General features: G+C 41.1%; 1 protein-coding gene across 9 annotated transcripts in view; it reads right to left on the bottom strand.

Annotated features, from left to right (window-relative positions):
- RNF130 (ring finger protein 130) overlaps window positions 1-16,834 on the bottom strand; it is a 106,918-nt gene that overhangs the window by 89,066 nt on the left and 1,018 nt on the right. For 2 of the 9 annotated variants that reach the window (XM_070233712.1, XM_070233710.1), the window contains exon 1: window positions 16,452-16,795. The exons of 6 other annotated variants lie outside the window; for them this stretch is intronic. In XM_070233712.1, coding sequence (XP_070089813.1) covers window positions 16,452-16,524 — 73 coding nt within the window. In that variant the 5' untranslated portion in view covers window positions 16,525-16,795. Of the gene's footprint in view, window positions 1-16,451; window positions 16,798-16,834 lie in introns of those variants that run through there. One more of the 9 variants, XM_070233711.1, reaches the window with a different exon arrangement.

Raw genomic sequence — 16,834 nt, 5'->3', positions numbered from 1 at the left:
CCAAATGGAGTAAATATGAAAGTTCTTAGCTGACCACAAAACTGGCAGACAAGACAGAGCACTGAGAGGGGTTCCAGCTATCTACAGAACTGCAGAAACCTCATTCAGCTAAAAGTAAGGTGTCTAACAAGTTCCTGATCCACTTCACGGTTCATTTAGTCTCCCACAGGATGATGGCTAGGATAACCAGGGGAAACTGCTACCCAGAATCAACACAGACCCAGAATGTGAAGTGATAAGTAACTTGGAAGAAAGCAACCTATCATTTTACAGTTTGCAAAACCCTGGGCAAAGAAAGCTGGGTAATTACAAATCATCTTGATGAGAAAGAAAATGAAGAAGCCAGTGAGAATGCATAAGATAAATTAAACTTTAAGGAAGACACACACAAAAGCTGTAAAGGCAAGTACAGGATAACAGTACAGACTTATAAAATGTTTTTCCAAAAATCAAAACGCCCAGAAAGAGCTGAAGGTTGCTAAGAATGACAGGCGCAAGTAAAGGGGCTTCTCTCAGCTCCTTTCCAAAAGATTTTGTTTCAAGTGTTTGAGAGTAAGAAGAATAGGAAAGAAATAGGTCAACTGCTGAGGGCCAATAAAACAAGGAATGAAAACATTTCAGCTTTTTTGCTTTTGTTTTCTCTATCAAGGAGAATAACCTGATAACTGCGATGATCAGAGCAAGGCTAAAGGACTCTGAAAACGGGTGCAGAGATTGTAAGAAAGCAAATACATTCTTAGGATAGGTTTCTCTGCTCCACACTCTCATTTCATCTCAGTAAAACTGCTGTTTATAACTTGTGCACTCATGTTGGTTTCTTCAAGTAATCTCCCATCTCATTAAGATAATTTGTAATTATCCAGCTTTCTTTGCCCAGGGATGTGCAAACTTAAAAATGATACAGTTGCTTTCTACCAAATTTCTAGTCACTTTGCTTTATATCACCAAATGCAAAGCAGACTTTGCAGTCCACAGCATATCATCCTCCTCAGCAGTATCAGAGGCAGCTAACTACTTGACTTTTGAGACAATACACACTTCTTTGGCCTACTACCTCTCTCTCTCTGTTTTCTTGGGTATCCAGTTATCCTAGCACCCTTTGTTGAAAAGACTATTCTTTTTCCCACTGAATTGTCTTGGCCCCTTTGTCAAAAATCAATTGAGCATAAACGTAAGGTTTTATTTCTGGATCTCAATTCTATTCCACTGATCTATATGTCTATGCCAGTACCACACTGTCTTGTAGGTAAGTTCTGAAATCAGGAAACGTGAGCCCTCTAATATTGTTCTTTTTCTTTTTTCAAGATTGTTTGACCATTCTGGGTCAACATGAATTTTAGGATTAGCTTGTCAATCTCTGCAAAAAGCCCACTGGTATTTCCTTAGGGTTATGCTGAACCTGTAGGTCAATTTGGGGATACCGTCATCTTAACAATATTAAGTCTCTGGATCCATAAACATGGGATGGCTTTCCATTTATTTAGATCTGTAACTTCTTGTTTTGGAGTTTTCAGTGCCAATGCTATTTTAAATTGTATTTTTAAAAACTTATTTTCTAATTATTCCTGGCACACAGAAGTACAATTAATCTTTTTGTGTGTGTCTTGATCTTGTATCTAGTCACTTTTCTAAATTTATTTGAAATATTAAAAAATCACTGTGAGAGGTAATAGGAAGTTAAGCTTTTCTGATGTTTAATTATGAATTAACGCTGGCTGCTTTCCTCAATTCATGACAGCTGGTTGTGTCTCTCATATGGTATATGAGGTGTCCTGAATGAAGAGTGGGATTTCACAATGTAAAGGGGATGGCAGTGACTCCCTCATGCAAATGTTTGTTTTCAGTTTATTGCAAAATAGCACATATTCAGTTGCATGGATTTATAGATGAGACCATCTAATTTAAACTGTCCCTCACAAATGGACAAATGGCTTAAAAAATCCCTGCAAAGTAAACCAAACAGAAATTGACAAGGCTGACATTTCTACTCTTGTACAAGCTCTTTTTAGATACCATAAAAGATCTATTAAAAAATCTAACTAATCATATTTGGGGGAAAAAGCCAAAAAATTAGAAATTAACACGAAGACTATTAGAAATACAGATTTATTACAGCTGTTATTAACTATTAACCTAAGTGTTGGGCCTTAAGATACTATGCCAAAAAAACCCCAATAATATAGTATAACATTTATAAGTATAATGCATAAATTAGGGATACATGTACATGAACAAACAAAAAAGTGTGTCCCAGTACTATGGGGAATGGGTTAGAGGGGGCAACAGGGGACAGAGGGCAGCCAGTTAGGAGGCCACAGTGTAGGTAAGAGATTAGAGAAGGCTACAATAGATGTGGGAGACATGGACACATTTTAGAGACATTTAGGAGTTTGAATAAAGAAGACCGTGATTAATGAGATAAGGGGGCAGGGGTCTAAAGAAGAAGTCTCAGTTTCCAGCATAATGCGTTGCTTAGAAGGTGATGCTGTTGAACGAAACAGGAAACACTGGAGGAAGAACAGATTTTTGGAGAAAAGATGATCAACTGTCTTGGACATATTGGGTTCAAAAGAAAACTGAGACGGACAGAACAATTTCACTCCTAAGCATACAGCCACAAAATGTTACATGTGTGTACAAAAGACATGTACACAATGTTAAGACGGCACTATTTGTAACGGCCAAAAAGCAGGCAACCCACACATCTGTCAAAAGCAGAAGGACAGACTGTGATATCTTCACGCACTGCACCACTGACAGAACCACTGCTACGTGCAATGACATGACTTCATCTCACTCACATGAAGTGAGCAGGAGAAACGAGTCACAAGAACATGACGCACACCATGACGCCATGCATACAAAGTTAACAAAGAGGCATCATCTGTGGTGTTCAAAGCTAGGACAGTATTTACCTTGGGGGTGGGAGTGCGGTGATTAGCAGGGGACTTCTGCTCTATCTCTTGACCAGGGTCAGGGTTACGGCAGTGTGCTCACTGTGGTAATTCATCAAGCTATGGACTTACAATTGTGTGTCTCTCTGTGTATGTCACAGCTAGTAGAAATGCTAAATTTTAAAAATCTGGTAATCTCACTCCCCAGGTTAAAACCCTTCAACAGCACTGAAATGTTACTACATTTCATGCCGTAACATGGATGAAACTTGAGGACGCTATGCTGAACGAAATCAGCCAGTCGCAGAAAGACAAATACTGCACCATTCCACTTATAATGAGGCACCTGGAGTTGTCAAATCAGAGACCGAAAGTAGAACTGTGGTTGCCAGGGGCTGGGGGAGGGGAGAATGAGGAGTTATTGTTTAATAGGTATGGAGGTTTGGTTTTGCAAGATGAAAAAAGTTCTGGAGACTGGCTACACAACAACGTGAATGTACCTAACACTACTGAACTATACACTTAAAAATAGTTATGATGGTAAATTTTCTGGTATATATATTTTACCATAATTAAAAATTAAACAAACCCTTCGATAGCTTTCTATTCCTCTTGGGATAAAGTCCAAAATCCTAACAGCCTAGAAAGTACCACCTTTTCACCTCCACTGGATACGACTCTCTCCCTTACTCCCCAAATCCTTTCAGTTCCTCAAGCACACCAAGGCTTTTTGTACCTTTTGGTCTTTATATATGTCCCCTTGGCCGGGAATGGCCTTCCTTTCTGCACTCCTCTTAATTTAGTGTCTGCTCATGTTTTCGTCTCAGCTTAAACATCACTTCTTCAGAGAGGCCTTCCCTGACCATCCTAGACTGCATTAGCTCTCTCATATATGCTCTCTTAGCATCCTCATACTTCCCCTAAGAATTGTTATTAAATAATTACTTGTGTTATCTGTTTAATAACCACTAAATACACAGATGCTGACTCACCTTGCCTCCCCCTCAGAGAGCACAGCGGAACCGCCTGCCCTGCCTGCCACACAGTAAGTGCTTAGTACTATTTGCTGAATGAACACTTGAAGCTGCTGTCCCACGTGAATTTAGAATTTCTGATCCAGATGGACTACAGTCCAGTGGCAACATGCAAATAAGAAACTGCATCACTGACAATGATCTTTGAGGAATCACATAAGAAAGCTATTAGAAAACTAACCTGTGTAAACAGCACTGCAATATTTAGAAAACGACGAAGATGGATTATGCAAATTATGGACCTGTTAGGGTACCACTAATCTTTAGCGAAAGTTCAGAAATGATTATTAAAGGAACAATTTGTAGACACTGAGAAGAGAAAGCTGTAATCATGGGATGCTAGCATAGATTCATTATGTGTGGGAGGCAGAAAAATGCCCCCATCCCAAGATATCCCCATCCTAATCCCTGGGACCTGTGAATATGTTAGGTTACACGGCAAGAGGGAATGAAGTCTGCAAATCAGTTGACTTTAAAATAAAGAGATTCCCCTGGACTATGTGCGTAGGCCAATGTAATCACAGGGTCTTTTAAATGTAGAAGAGGGAGGCAGAAGGTCAAACTCAGACAGAGAGCTTTGAAGATGCCTCAATGCTGGTTTTGAAGCTAGAGGAAGGGGCCACAAGCCAAGGAATGCAAGCAGCGTCTAGAAGCTAGAAAAAGCAAGGAAATGGATTCTCCCTTAGAGTCTCCAGAGGGAATGCAGTCTTGCCAATGCCTTGATTTTAACCCACTGGGATCCATTCAGACTTCTCACTTCCAGAACTGTTAGATAATAAATTTGTGTCGTTTTAAGCTACCTAGTTTGTGATAATTGGTTACAGTGGCAATAGGAAACTACCACACCATGGCTAAGCCATGCAAGATTTGCTTCTTTTTGTTCCTTGCCATAGCTCCTGACCTAGCAAATCAGGAAGAAAGTAAATAAAACATCTTTATGTTTTTTATACCAAAGCACTTATGTCTTTTATGGTATCATAAGATAAAGAAAATGCACCAAATGCAAAGAGAGTAAAGTGAATTAGAAAACTCCGTGAAATGCCTCCCCCAGCAAAGTGCTGATTAATAGAATAATGTCAACCACCTTAGAAGATTTTTTAATAATGCACAAGAAGGATCTGTGCATTCACACTCTTCAATACTTTTAACTTAGAGCAGGGGTTCTTACCTTTGGGTCCATGGACCAGAACCTCCTAAACCTTATTGAAAATTTTGTGTATATCTACACAAATATGTATTTTTCATCAGAAAGGTCCATGGCTTTCATTCAAGTCTTAAAAAGGATCCATAACCCCAGAAGGTTAAGAACCACTGACTTAGACGAAGATACAGAAAGTATGCTCATGATACACACTGGTGACACAAAGCTCTAGAAAGAGTGAAGACTGTGGATGACAAATCAGGATTCGAAAAATATCTTGAAAGGCTGAATGAACAGGCTGAATCCAGTAAAGATAAAACTGATGGCTTAGGGCAGCCTCTATGAAAAAGACTCAGTAAATCAACAATAAGCTCAATATGAGTTAGTGATTAGGCCTACCAGAGTAACATATGACTCTAGGCAGGCGTCCAGAACGATGGAAAAAAGCAGTTCTACTCTCTTCTGCATTGGTGAAACAAAATCCTAATACTTCGTTGAATTATGGGTTTCTCTTTGTGTTTGTTTCCTAAGACTGCTGTTTGGCTTAAAATAAGAAAAACTTACTATCTCACAGTTCTTGAGGCCAGAAGTCAAAATCAAGGTGTCAGTAGGGTTAGCTCCTTCTGGAGACTCCAAGGGAGAAATGGTTCCACACCTCTCTACTAGCTTCTGACGGTTGCCAGCAATCCGTGGCACTCCCTGGCTATGGCAGGATAACCCCAAACTCTGTCTACCTCTATCTTCCCATGGCCTTTTTCTCTGTGTGTCTCTCTATATCCTCTCCTCTCCTTATAAGGACACCAGTCATTGGATTTGGGGTCTACCCTAAACTAGTATAATCTTATCTTGATCCTTAACTACTTACATCTGCAAAGATCCTAGTTCCAAATAAAGCCAGATTCTGAGGTTCCAGGTAGACATGAATTTTTGTGGGACACTATTCAACCCACTGCATCCTTTAAGTGGAATACTGATAGACAAATGCATTCTGAGGTTTATGACATCATATCCTTAAGAAGGGTCAAAGAAATAGGGATATGAAGACTAAGGGTTAGAGAACTTGAGTCAGACAAGGAAATCAACTATTGACCATAAATACTAAAACCAATTTATTTTTCCAGATGAAAGACTTCCTAACATTGTTTTCCAGAGATGAATGTGGTAGATTTCTGTTACTCATTTGTTCAAGCTGGAGCTGCACAATCATCGGATAGAAATGCTGAGACCTCAGATGGGTGGCTAGACTTGATGATCACTGATGACCACTAAGTTCTGAGATTCTATAACTCCTATCTCATGTCTCCAACTGCCCCTTTAACTGGCCACTATATAGAACCAAAGAACCATAAAGCTCCATTGATACAGCAAACACTGTGTGGAGGAGTAGGGGGTGGAGATGGGTGGCATGCCAGCCAGAAGGCAGACATCGACTTCCTCAGCAAAAAGAGGAAGATTGGCAGCAGATGTTAGCTCAGGGCTGATCTTCCTCAAAAAAAAAAGAAAAAGAAGAAAAGAAAACTTGGAGGCCCCAGAAACTAAAGAACATCAAAACAGCTTCAACATGGTGAGCAGGTAATATCAATGTCCTGAGGGAGGGAGAGGCTGGGGCCAGACCCAGCAGCGAGAGCCTTGCACACCACAGTAAGGTCTATTCTATGGACCATGAGAAGCCACTGAAGGGGGTTAAGCAAGGAGTGACACAACTGAGTGAAGCTTCAAGATTATTCTGGCTACTGTAGGGAGAAAAGGTTGATGGAAGTTAAGAGAAGAAGCAGAGAGACCAAGAAAGGGTAAGAGACAACAGCTGCTTGTACTAAGATGGCAAGAGTGAGAATGGCAAGCAACAGATAGACATGATGCATCCTGAGGGTAAACTGTGGAGGACAGATTAGATGAGGAATGTGAGGAAAAGAATCAAGGATTACTTCTAAATTTGTTTAAATAACAAGAGTGGACAGCAATGTCATTTACTGAGATGGGGAAGACTGCAGAACAGCAGTAGCAGAACGGAAGGCAAAAAAAATATCTAAAGCTCCATCTGAGGCTTATCAATCTGGAGATGTCCTTGAGACATTTAAGTTAAAGATGCCAAGTAGGCAGTTGAACGTATGAATCTAGAACTCAGAGGAGGGGAGTACACTAAAAGTAAAGATACAGGAAGAGGCAACAGGAGGCATGTGGACAGAGAAAAAACTGTTGTCGCAGAGAGCTGTCATTTCTTTACAAGAAAATATTTTTGAATTACTGGACATGGTTAAGCGCTCATTTGTTTTTGCTTAAATTTTATGATCTCAAACCTCAGTCAGCTGGGTTCTAAGATTTTCGCCAGCAACATTCAGCTGTTTGGCAATAGGAAGCATGGAGAAGATGAATGGTACATGGTTTCATCCAGGACTGAGATTTTGCCAAGTGACTATGATACAGGATAGAAGGAAAAAGTGGTGATTTTCATGAAGAAGCACGGAATTTACATCAAACAAGGAGAGAAGTGAGAAGCCAAGAAGGGCGCTCCATGCACTGGGGGTCAAGGGATGGGATCATACAATGCTCAGTTCAATCAGTGCTGAATGATGGCTTAGACAATGGATGGGGAGAGAGGGAGTTGCCAGAGAAAAGAGAAACACTATGAGCCAGGCAATGTAGTAGCTACTATAATAAATTATTTTGGGGTCCATGGACTTAGATTTGTTTATGAAATAAAATCAGTTAATTCAATGCTAGCAGTTCCTGATTTCACAGTCTATGTCAGTGCTTACTAAGCGGATCTCCTGAAATAGTGCTCAGTTTATGCAGAGTCCTACTCACCACAGCAAGTCACTAGAGCTGGAGAAGAGCTCAGATGTTGGGAAAATAGGGAGCATCTTCATTTGCAGTATGCAAAGGGGAAGAGTAGGACTCTAATTGTACATACGGATGAAAAAAGACAAATCTGTCCAATGGCACACGATGAACTGCACCTGCCCCATTCAACCCATCACCCCAGACCCCAGAGGCAGTCATTTTCATCTGTTTTTAGTTCTTCTGGTGGTCACCCTCCAACAGTTCCAAAAAGGCTTATAGCCATTATTTCTTAGTTTGTCAACTTTATATATTATCTGTGGTTTGATGATGTTACAAATTAGGATTCTGCTCACTTAGGCTTCTCCATCTTCCCTCTCTCCTGATTTCATTATTTTACTATTTTCCTCTGTGGTTAAACCTTTCCAGTTTCTGCAACTACAGACTATCCCGTGAATCCTCCCCCTGTGCAATGAGATGAAGACACTGGCTCGCTCGTCCATCCCTGACTCCGCTCTCTCTTGCATTTCTCCACTTTCGTCACCTACTGATAGTTGTGAGGTTGAGAACATTTACTTTCTGTTCTGCAAGTATAATTAAGTCTTCCATGCTTTAACTATAGATTGATTTCAAACAATGAAAACCCAACAAAACCAACAAAAACATTAATATTATAATCATAAAAATTACAAAAAAGCTGAGTCTGGTGCTGGGATTCCATTTCCCTCTATAGGATTGACTAATTGCTCAAAACCAAAACACATTTTAGCTTGTTTCACATTTGGACCAAGTATTCTTGGCCTCAGAGTTCCTCGTTTTCTTACTAGGGAAGAACAGGCCCTTTTCAACATATTCCTAGAATCTTCCAGTTTCCCACTCATTCTAACCATTGCTTGGAATTCACTCCGTTCTTCTTGAAGCTAGGAAATAAATTTTTAAAAAAATAAACCTGTAGACACTTACCCTGTTCCCTTCAGAGTCTGACTTTCCCCCATGAATAAGGCTTTGTATTGCAAATGAACAATTTCCAAAAAAATAGAGAAAATGAGAAATGTCACTGATGATACAATCACTATAACACCATTTTTATTTTTGCATATTACTTTGAGTTCTTGTCCACTGTAAACAAATTTAATACAGTCACAGTTCAATCACTATATATTTACTTTTGTGGGAAACACACAGCTTTCACGATGATCCCCCCTTTTTTTTTTTGAGGAAGATTGGCCCTGAGCTAACATCTGCTGTCAATCCTCCTCTTTTTGCTGAGGAAGACTGGCTCTGAGCTAACACGTGTGCCCATCTTCCTCTACTTTATATGTGGGATGCCTACCACAATATGGCTCGCCAAGTGGTGCCATGTCCGCACCTGGGATACAAACTGGTGAACCCCAGGCCACCGAAACGGAACGTGTGCACTTTACCACCAGGCCGGCCCCCATGACGATCCCTTTTAATGGCTGTGTAACACTGCACTGAGTGGATATATCATAATTTACTAAACCCACTTGGGACGCAGTACAAAGAATTGCTTAAACTATGAGCCTGCAGTCAGACAGACCTCCATCAAGCCCCAGCTCCACTAAGTCCCCAGCGCCACACAGCTGATGGGTCACCTCACAGCTCTACTTCATCCAACACTTTCACCCTATGCCACCCTAAGCACGGAGTAGACAGGAGCCAACACAGAGACAGGATCCCTGCCCTCAGAAACAAACAAAATAGATACATAATTTCCAATCATGTTAAGTGCTACAAAGAAAAAACACACTAAGTGAGAGACTGGAGTGCCTTGAATTCTCATCCACCCATCCACAAAATGAGGATACCGTACCAGCTAGGGCTGTCACAAGGATCAAATGACAACCCATGTACAATACTTGATACCACTCTTGGTACACAGTATGTACCCAATGCGTGTGAACTGATCACTGCCTGAGATGAATGGAGAGCACCAAAGCAGAAAACGCCACCCTCTCTGCATGCTCTCTCCTCTTCTTTCCTCTGTCAATATAAATACTACACTTCATCAGGTTTGAGTTCACTGCTACAAGTTCAATGGGAGTCTTTTATATCCATTTCTTTCCTCATGTTCATGTTTTCTTTTATCTCCTTGAACAAACTGAGTAAATTTATAACAGCTGTTTTACTATCCTTTTCTACAATTCCATCATTTGTTCCATTCTTGGGCCTGTTTCTAGTGATTGTTATTTTGCTGGTTATGGGTCATATTTTCCTGTTTCTTAGCATGCCTGGTACTTTTTGATTGGATGTTAGCCTTGGATTTTATGTTTTTGGGAGCCAGATTTTGTTGTATTCCTTTAAATACTGCTGGATTTTTTTTTTAAGTTCAACATATGAGGTAGTACTTTTTTTTCCCCCAATGTGGTTATTTTTTCTCCTAGGAAGATTGGCCCTGAGCTAACATCTGTTGCTAGTCTTCCTCTTTTTTTTCCTCCTCTCCAAAGCCCCAGTACATAGTTATATATCCTAGTTGTAGTCATTCCAGTTTCTCTTTGTGAGATGCCACCACAGCATGGCTTGATGCATTGTGTGTAGATTCACACCCAGGATACGAACCAGTGAATCCTGGGCGCTGAAGTAGAGTGCACGAACTTAACCCCTTGGCCATGGGGCCGCCTCCCTACTGCTTGGTTTTGTTCTAGACCAGTTAAGCTACTTGGAATCAGTCTGCTCCTTTCAAGGTTTGCTTCTAAGCTTTGTTAGGTGGGTCCAGAACAGGCTTTCCTCTAGGGTTAATGTGGCTTCACTTCATGCCCTGTGCATCAGGAAGTCTTTGTACTCCGATTAGCAAGAATATGAACTATTCCCAGCCTTGTGTGAACTCCCAGAATTCTTCCACCTGCTAATTCTGAGAGTTCCTCAGACAACGTGCAGATCAGTACTCAACCAAAGGCCTGAGGAGACCCTCACAGCTCTCCAGAGCTCATCCTCTCTCTATGCAGCTCCCTCCTCACCAGTACTTTCCCTTCTCACACACTCCAGCCCATTCGAGCCACACTAGCCTACCTGAGCTCTAGACTCTGTCTCATCAACTCAGGGAGACCACCAGCTTCTTCCTGGATTCCCGCTCCTTGTGCTGCCGCTCGGAAACATCCAGGCGGTAAGCTGGGGTAGTCACAGGGCTGGCTCTGTTGTTTATTTCCTTTCTCTCGGGGATCTCTGTCCTGTGCTGTTTGTTGACCTATTTCTAAAACTGCTGTTTCATAACTCTGTCAGGTTTTCCAGTCACTTAAGGTGGAAAGGTAAACCTGGTGCCTTTTACTCCAATATGACTGGAAGCAGAACTAATCAAGTTTGACTTCAAATTCCACATTTCCAATGAAATCTTTTTAGACTACAAGTCCAAATAAGTCTAAATTTTTCTGGTCTTTGTGCCATTTACAATCTAATACAATAACAGAGGCCCTATAGTACACACTGTCCATCAACTCCTCCCCCCACCCCCACCCCCCCCCCCACCATCCTACAATGCCTGCCATCAGTTTCACTACCACATCAACCCCCACAAGAAGAAATGCAATCACACATTCCAGGGGCTTGCTAGTGTCAGGCACAGTCCTAGATGCTCGGCTGAAACAAAGAAGACATTGCTCCTCATGTCCAGGAGCTCAGTTTGGGACAACTCAGGAATCAAATTCTCATCTATAAATTCATAACATAGTTTTTAATGGGAAAAACTACAGTATAAACAAACCTTTAGAAAAAGGATTGTCAAATGTTCTCTTAAAGGGCCAAAGAGTAAATAGAGAAGGCTTGTAGGCCACATAGGCTCCTGTCACAAGTCTGCCAGTACAGCTCGAAAGCAGCCACAGACATGTGAATGAATGGATACTGTGTGTTCCAATAAACTCTATTTACAAGAACAGGGTGGGTGGCCCCCTGGGTGTAGTTTGCAGACTCCTGCTTTAGAACAAAACCCACCTGTAAGCTGAAGACAGCCCAAATCATGTTCTACAATGGCATGTCCTAGTTGTGCCATCCAGACGAGGCTGATCTCAACAAGATGACCAAGTTCTCCCAGGCAGGAATCACATACCATGTCTTTTGTATACACCACAGGACTTGCATAACACAAGCACAAGGTAGGAGCTTACTAAGTACTTGAATTCATTTGACATTTGAAGGGTTCCCTTTGCTTTATTCAAAATCGCTTCCAACAGTAAAGAAAGCTTCACTTTCTTTATGAAATAATGTCTATTGCAGAAAATACTCTAAGGATGATAAAACAAACAAATCTTATGGTCCTAAAAAACTAAGTTTCATTTTGTAAATAAGTCAAGATTGCTAGACTTAAAAGAACCAGTTCTGAGGACCATCCATCCATCCCACTGATGTGGACATGGCCCAAACACTACAGGCTTCCTCTCTGAGCATGAGCTAGAGAGAGTTCACAGGCACATAAAAAAAAACGTGCCTCAAAATAACTTTCAATTGCTGTCAAAATTCAAATCTGTTTACAAAGGACAAAGATTTGATACACTGCACATATTTTTTTAAATTATTCAATCAAAAAGATAACCTAACAAAACAAATTCTAAGTGTTTAAATTTATGTTTTCATCGCTGTACAATACGTGTGTGTATATATGCACACCCCCAGACATCCCCATGTGACTGGTTTGAAAAGAACTACTCTCTTCTTAATGGGTGTGTTCTGGCAGGTTTGTCTAAAGACATCTGTCTAACTACTTTATAGTCCGTCACATCTTGTTCAAGCTGGAAGATTTTGGAAGCTGTCTAATCTAACCTTCCTTGAAATGAAGTAGTTCCCTCTTGTAATATTCAAAACACTGCTCTGTAGGTTGTTCATCTCTTAAAGCTCATTCAGAATATAAACTAAAGGTGTGTTTAGCCTATGTGAAGTGGGACGAGTGCTGCCCAGGATCCACATGGCCAAACGCATACAAAATTAGACTGGGCTGGCCAGTGAGAGCTCATAGGCTGTGTCCTGTGACATGTAGCTAGGCCTTATTTCTCCTCAATTCTCTTCAGTGCAGGACTATATATTCATTGTTATTAACTTTTTTTTAGTTTCAGCCCACCATTCCACACACTGAGATCCTAGGGATCCTGCAGTCCAACATCAGTTAAATATGCCATGTCTTTATCAAAATCACTGGCACAGCAAACACCTTTGCAATGTAAAGAAGAGCAGGAGGAAACTGAAGGCAGCAAGTATAGACAACACTTACGAGAAGCTTTGCCACAAAGAGAAACAGAAATGGGATGGTAGCAGGATGGATATTTGGTGGGGAGGTCAAATGCTTTTTTAAAAAATATTCAAATATTTATATACCAATGGATCATCCAAAAGTGAAGGAAAAATACAGTACGTAAAAACATTTTCTAAGTTGTAAAATTCAATATAAATTTATTGTATATGTCTCCTTTATCTTCTTGCTTGGTTAATTCATGTCAAAATTTGGTTTTTAGAGCCTCCAGCTCCATCTGAATTCTCTCTCCTTTCAGAGGCTGTGCTCCCAGGATGATACCAACTTTTTCTCTGAATATTCTGAAATCTCTAACTATATCCTATAGACCCAGCCTTTGCCATTATGAATTCTAATATTACATGATCCCTTTCATTAATGTCCTTCACTCTTTATCAGAATTTTGAAATTCTGGTTCAGGTTTAATGGATTCATCAAACAGAATCACTTTTTTAAACACAAAAACCTTAGATTTAAAAAAAAATTTTATTGCAGCCCTACAGTCAGCAAAACGGCAAATACAAAAAAGTTTATCATTTCGTAAAATCATTCTCTAAGGCTGTAACACCCAATCATGAAAATTTCTATGTAAAGCAAAAGCGGCAGATACCAAATTCTTCCCAGCAGCATATCTGCATACATAACGACATCATCAACACAGGGCCTCCTCCTGGCCCAACCCCCGTCACAGGCTCAGACAGAAAATCAGCGTGCACACACAAATTTCATGCACAAGGTCTGCTCCACAGAAGACACTGGCTGGTTTACATTTTCTTTCTAGTTCTAAGCTCACCCTTTGAGTAAGTTAGTAAGACAAAAGCAACTGTGATCTGCAAATGCAGGACATGCTCCTTCAGAAGTCTGTTTCTAGCTGTACAGCGTTGGTGGTACGGTGGTGAGCATAGCTGCCTTCCAAAAGCCCATTTCTAAAAATAAATTATCAGTTAAAATATGAAATTTGTTAGCACCAAATGAATCTCCATCTACTAATGCATTCTATTTAGTGATAAAGAATATATTTTCAAAGCACATTGCTTGTTGATGAAATATAAAGTTTAACACTTTCCAAAATGTACTTCGAAAATACCAAAGCATGAAAGGAAAAAAATCGCCAATTTTCCCTTTAAAGGTATAGGACAAATAAATCTTGCTCAGTAATTAACCATACACGCCTAATTGATAGGAGCACTGCAAAATAACAAGAAAGGTGTCTACTTTCATAAACCAAATCATAGATTTAAAATGAGTCATTATGTTAAGCTCTACGAAAACTGTAAAGTTATTTTGTCTTTATGTTCATTTCTATCACTTATCCCCAAAATAAATTTTCATTAATCTCACATCTATTGACCATAGCCCTTTTTTTGCCAGAAATTGCCTCATATCATTTTTTTGTAATTTGAACATTACTTCGTTCAGTGTCAACACACAGTAAGCCCTCAACAAACATGTTAAGAATTCTCTTCAATTCAAAATTTTAACAGCTATAAAGGTCAGAGGGAATGCAATATTTCTTCTAAAAATACAAAATTTTCAAACTCAATCAATATCATAATGTGAAATACCTTAACATTATTCCAATTTTAAGCCATTTTCTTTCATTCTTTTTTATATAACTGACATAAGCCATTTTCTTAAACACGAATAATTTTAATGGATTTCTATCACCATTCTTTTTTAAAATATATTCTTAGCTTCCTGCTGCAAAAGCAGAAAAATGTCTTGGATTTCACATAAACCCATAGGTTTAGAAACAATTTACAGGTAAACTGACTTATAAAGAGCCCCACTAAAATGTGAGCTTCAGGAACAGGAGAGACATTATCCGTTCACTGCTCTTGCCCCCCTCTCTTCCACAATGCCTTGAATGGTGCTTCTTACACAGTAGGACTGCTGGACTGAAAGAACCTATGTGTGCAGACCCCTTGGTACAAAGCCACACAAACCACCTGCAGGATCCCACCACCACCACCACCACCACGAGAAAATCTGGAACAATCTCGTGTTGTCCAAATACAAAAGGAATCTTAGAGAATGGAGGACAGGAAGAGAAGATGGACACTCAGGGGAACTGAACCCAGACTCGGTCTTCACACACGTCCTGATGTGTTCATTTGATGCTATGTCTAAAACCCCACCAATTTAGGATTCATTTAGGTTAACAAGCCGCCTCTTTTAAGAATGTAGGAACCATTTAAGCCTTTCAACAACCTTACAAGATAAATATTTCATCATTCTATTTTGCAGATGAAACTGAGGCTAAGTGACCAAATCAGTTTCCTAGTGTCAGACAGTACTTTCTTGGTGTCACACGCTTTATGTAGAGCACGACTCAGAACCTTTATCCCCCAGTGAGAGGGCAACAGGACTAACCTTCATGTACACACCAGTGCACATCAGTTCCCAATACCCTTCTATCCGAACACCTAAAGAAGCTTTCTCAAAGATGGGGCTTTTGTTTGGGGTGACAAGCAAGCAACAAGTAGTTCTGGCACATGGAACATGTTGGAGGCAAGAATCTAAAGTGAGGGTCATGGATTTCGGATGCCTGGGGGAACCAAGGCCCAAAGACAAACCGCAGATTTCAAAACACTGCACAGGGCCAGCTCTTGCTCCAGAACAGCTTGCCTCTCTCTCTTCCTCTTCCTCCCCTTCCACGTGACCCTCCCAGTTCTCCGCACCAGAAAATAGGCTACCATTGTTAGTGCCATGCTTTGGCAACATAACACGGCCCAGCCACAGTGACTGGCACAGAACAGATACACAAATATTTACTGAATGAACCAAGAACCAAAGACGTTTCTGTGGGCAAGCTGAGACCCTGCCTGCCATCTGAACAAAGTGGAGATGAGAGACGCACCCTAAGCACCTGATCACTGGTGTAAAAGTGAACTTTCCAAGGGCGGGTCTAAAGTGGGGACAGACTACAGTGAGAGCCCGACAGCGGTTCTCCTTCCTCAGCCAGACCGCCTCACAGAAGAAAACAGCTCAGCACTTCAGCACGCAAAGACAGATCTCACCAGGGGCACGATTTTTCAATATTTTACAGAATGAAAACAGACACCATTACCTTATTTACGCTGCATAGTTTAGGTCATCTTAACACGAATAGCAGCTTAAAAAAAATCCCCTCTCAGCATTCTCAGGGTGAGAGTGGCGGTGGAGAAGAGAGCAGACGTCTTCCAAAAAGTTCGCAGTGGGTCAAAAAACAAAAAAATCATACTCCACAGTGTGGAAAAGTTTCCTTCAAGACGTGACCAGTGATTCATACAGACATACGTTTTACATGAAATAATTGCACAGAGTCCACGTTTATAGGAAGACACGAGGATAAGCCAAGCGGCGGCAAAGTCAATTCTGGAAAATTTTACCTGTTTCCCCTCCGGCCGGCACCCGCGACCTGGAGACTTGGCTACTAGTTCCAATTGGCACCAGATTCCTCATAACGTGAGGTTTTCAGACGTCAATTACAGACAAGAGCCAAGAGCACCAGGGAGGATGCCCGTTTTCCTCCTCCCCCTTCCGCGCGCCCCGGAGGGAAACGGCCCGCTTCTACGTGAGCGAAGGGCCGACCCCGAGAGCGACGCCGCGCCGCCCGGGGCTGCGGGCACACCCGCCGGCGCCCGCCGCGTCCTCCGCGCGGGGCTGGCGCTCCTCGCCGCCGCCTTTGTCTCCGCCAACTCGCGCTCCAGGGCCCTCCCGTCAACAAGCTACCTCAACGGAAAGGAACGTTCCCGAAGTCGTTAAAAAGCAG

This window comes from Equus caballus, chromosome 14 (genome assembly GCF_041296265.1).
Source record: "Equus caballus isolate H_3958 breed thoroughbred chromosome 14, TB-T2T, whole genome shotgun sequence".
In the NCBI taxonomy this organism is placed as follows: domain Eukaryota; kingdom Metazoa; phylum Chordata; class Mammalia; order Perissodactyla; family Equidae; genus Equus; species Equus caballus.
This window is presented reverse-complemented; position numbering and strand designations above follow the sequence as displayed.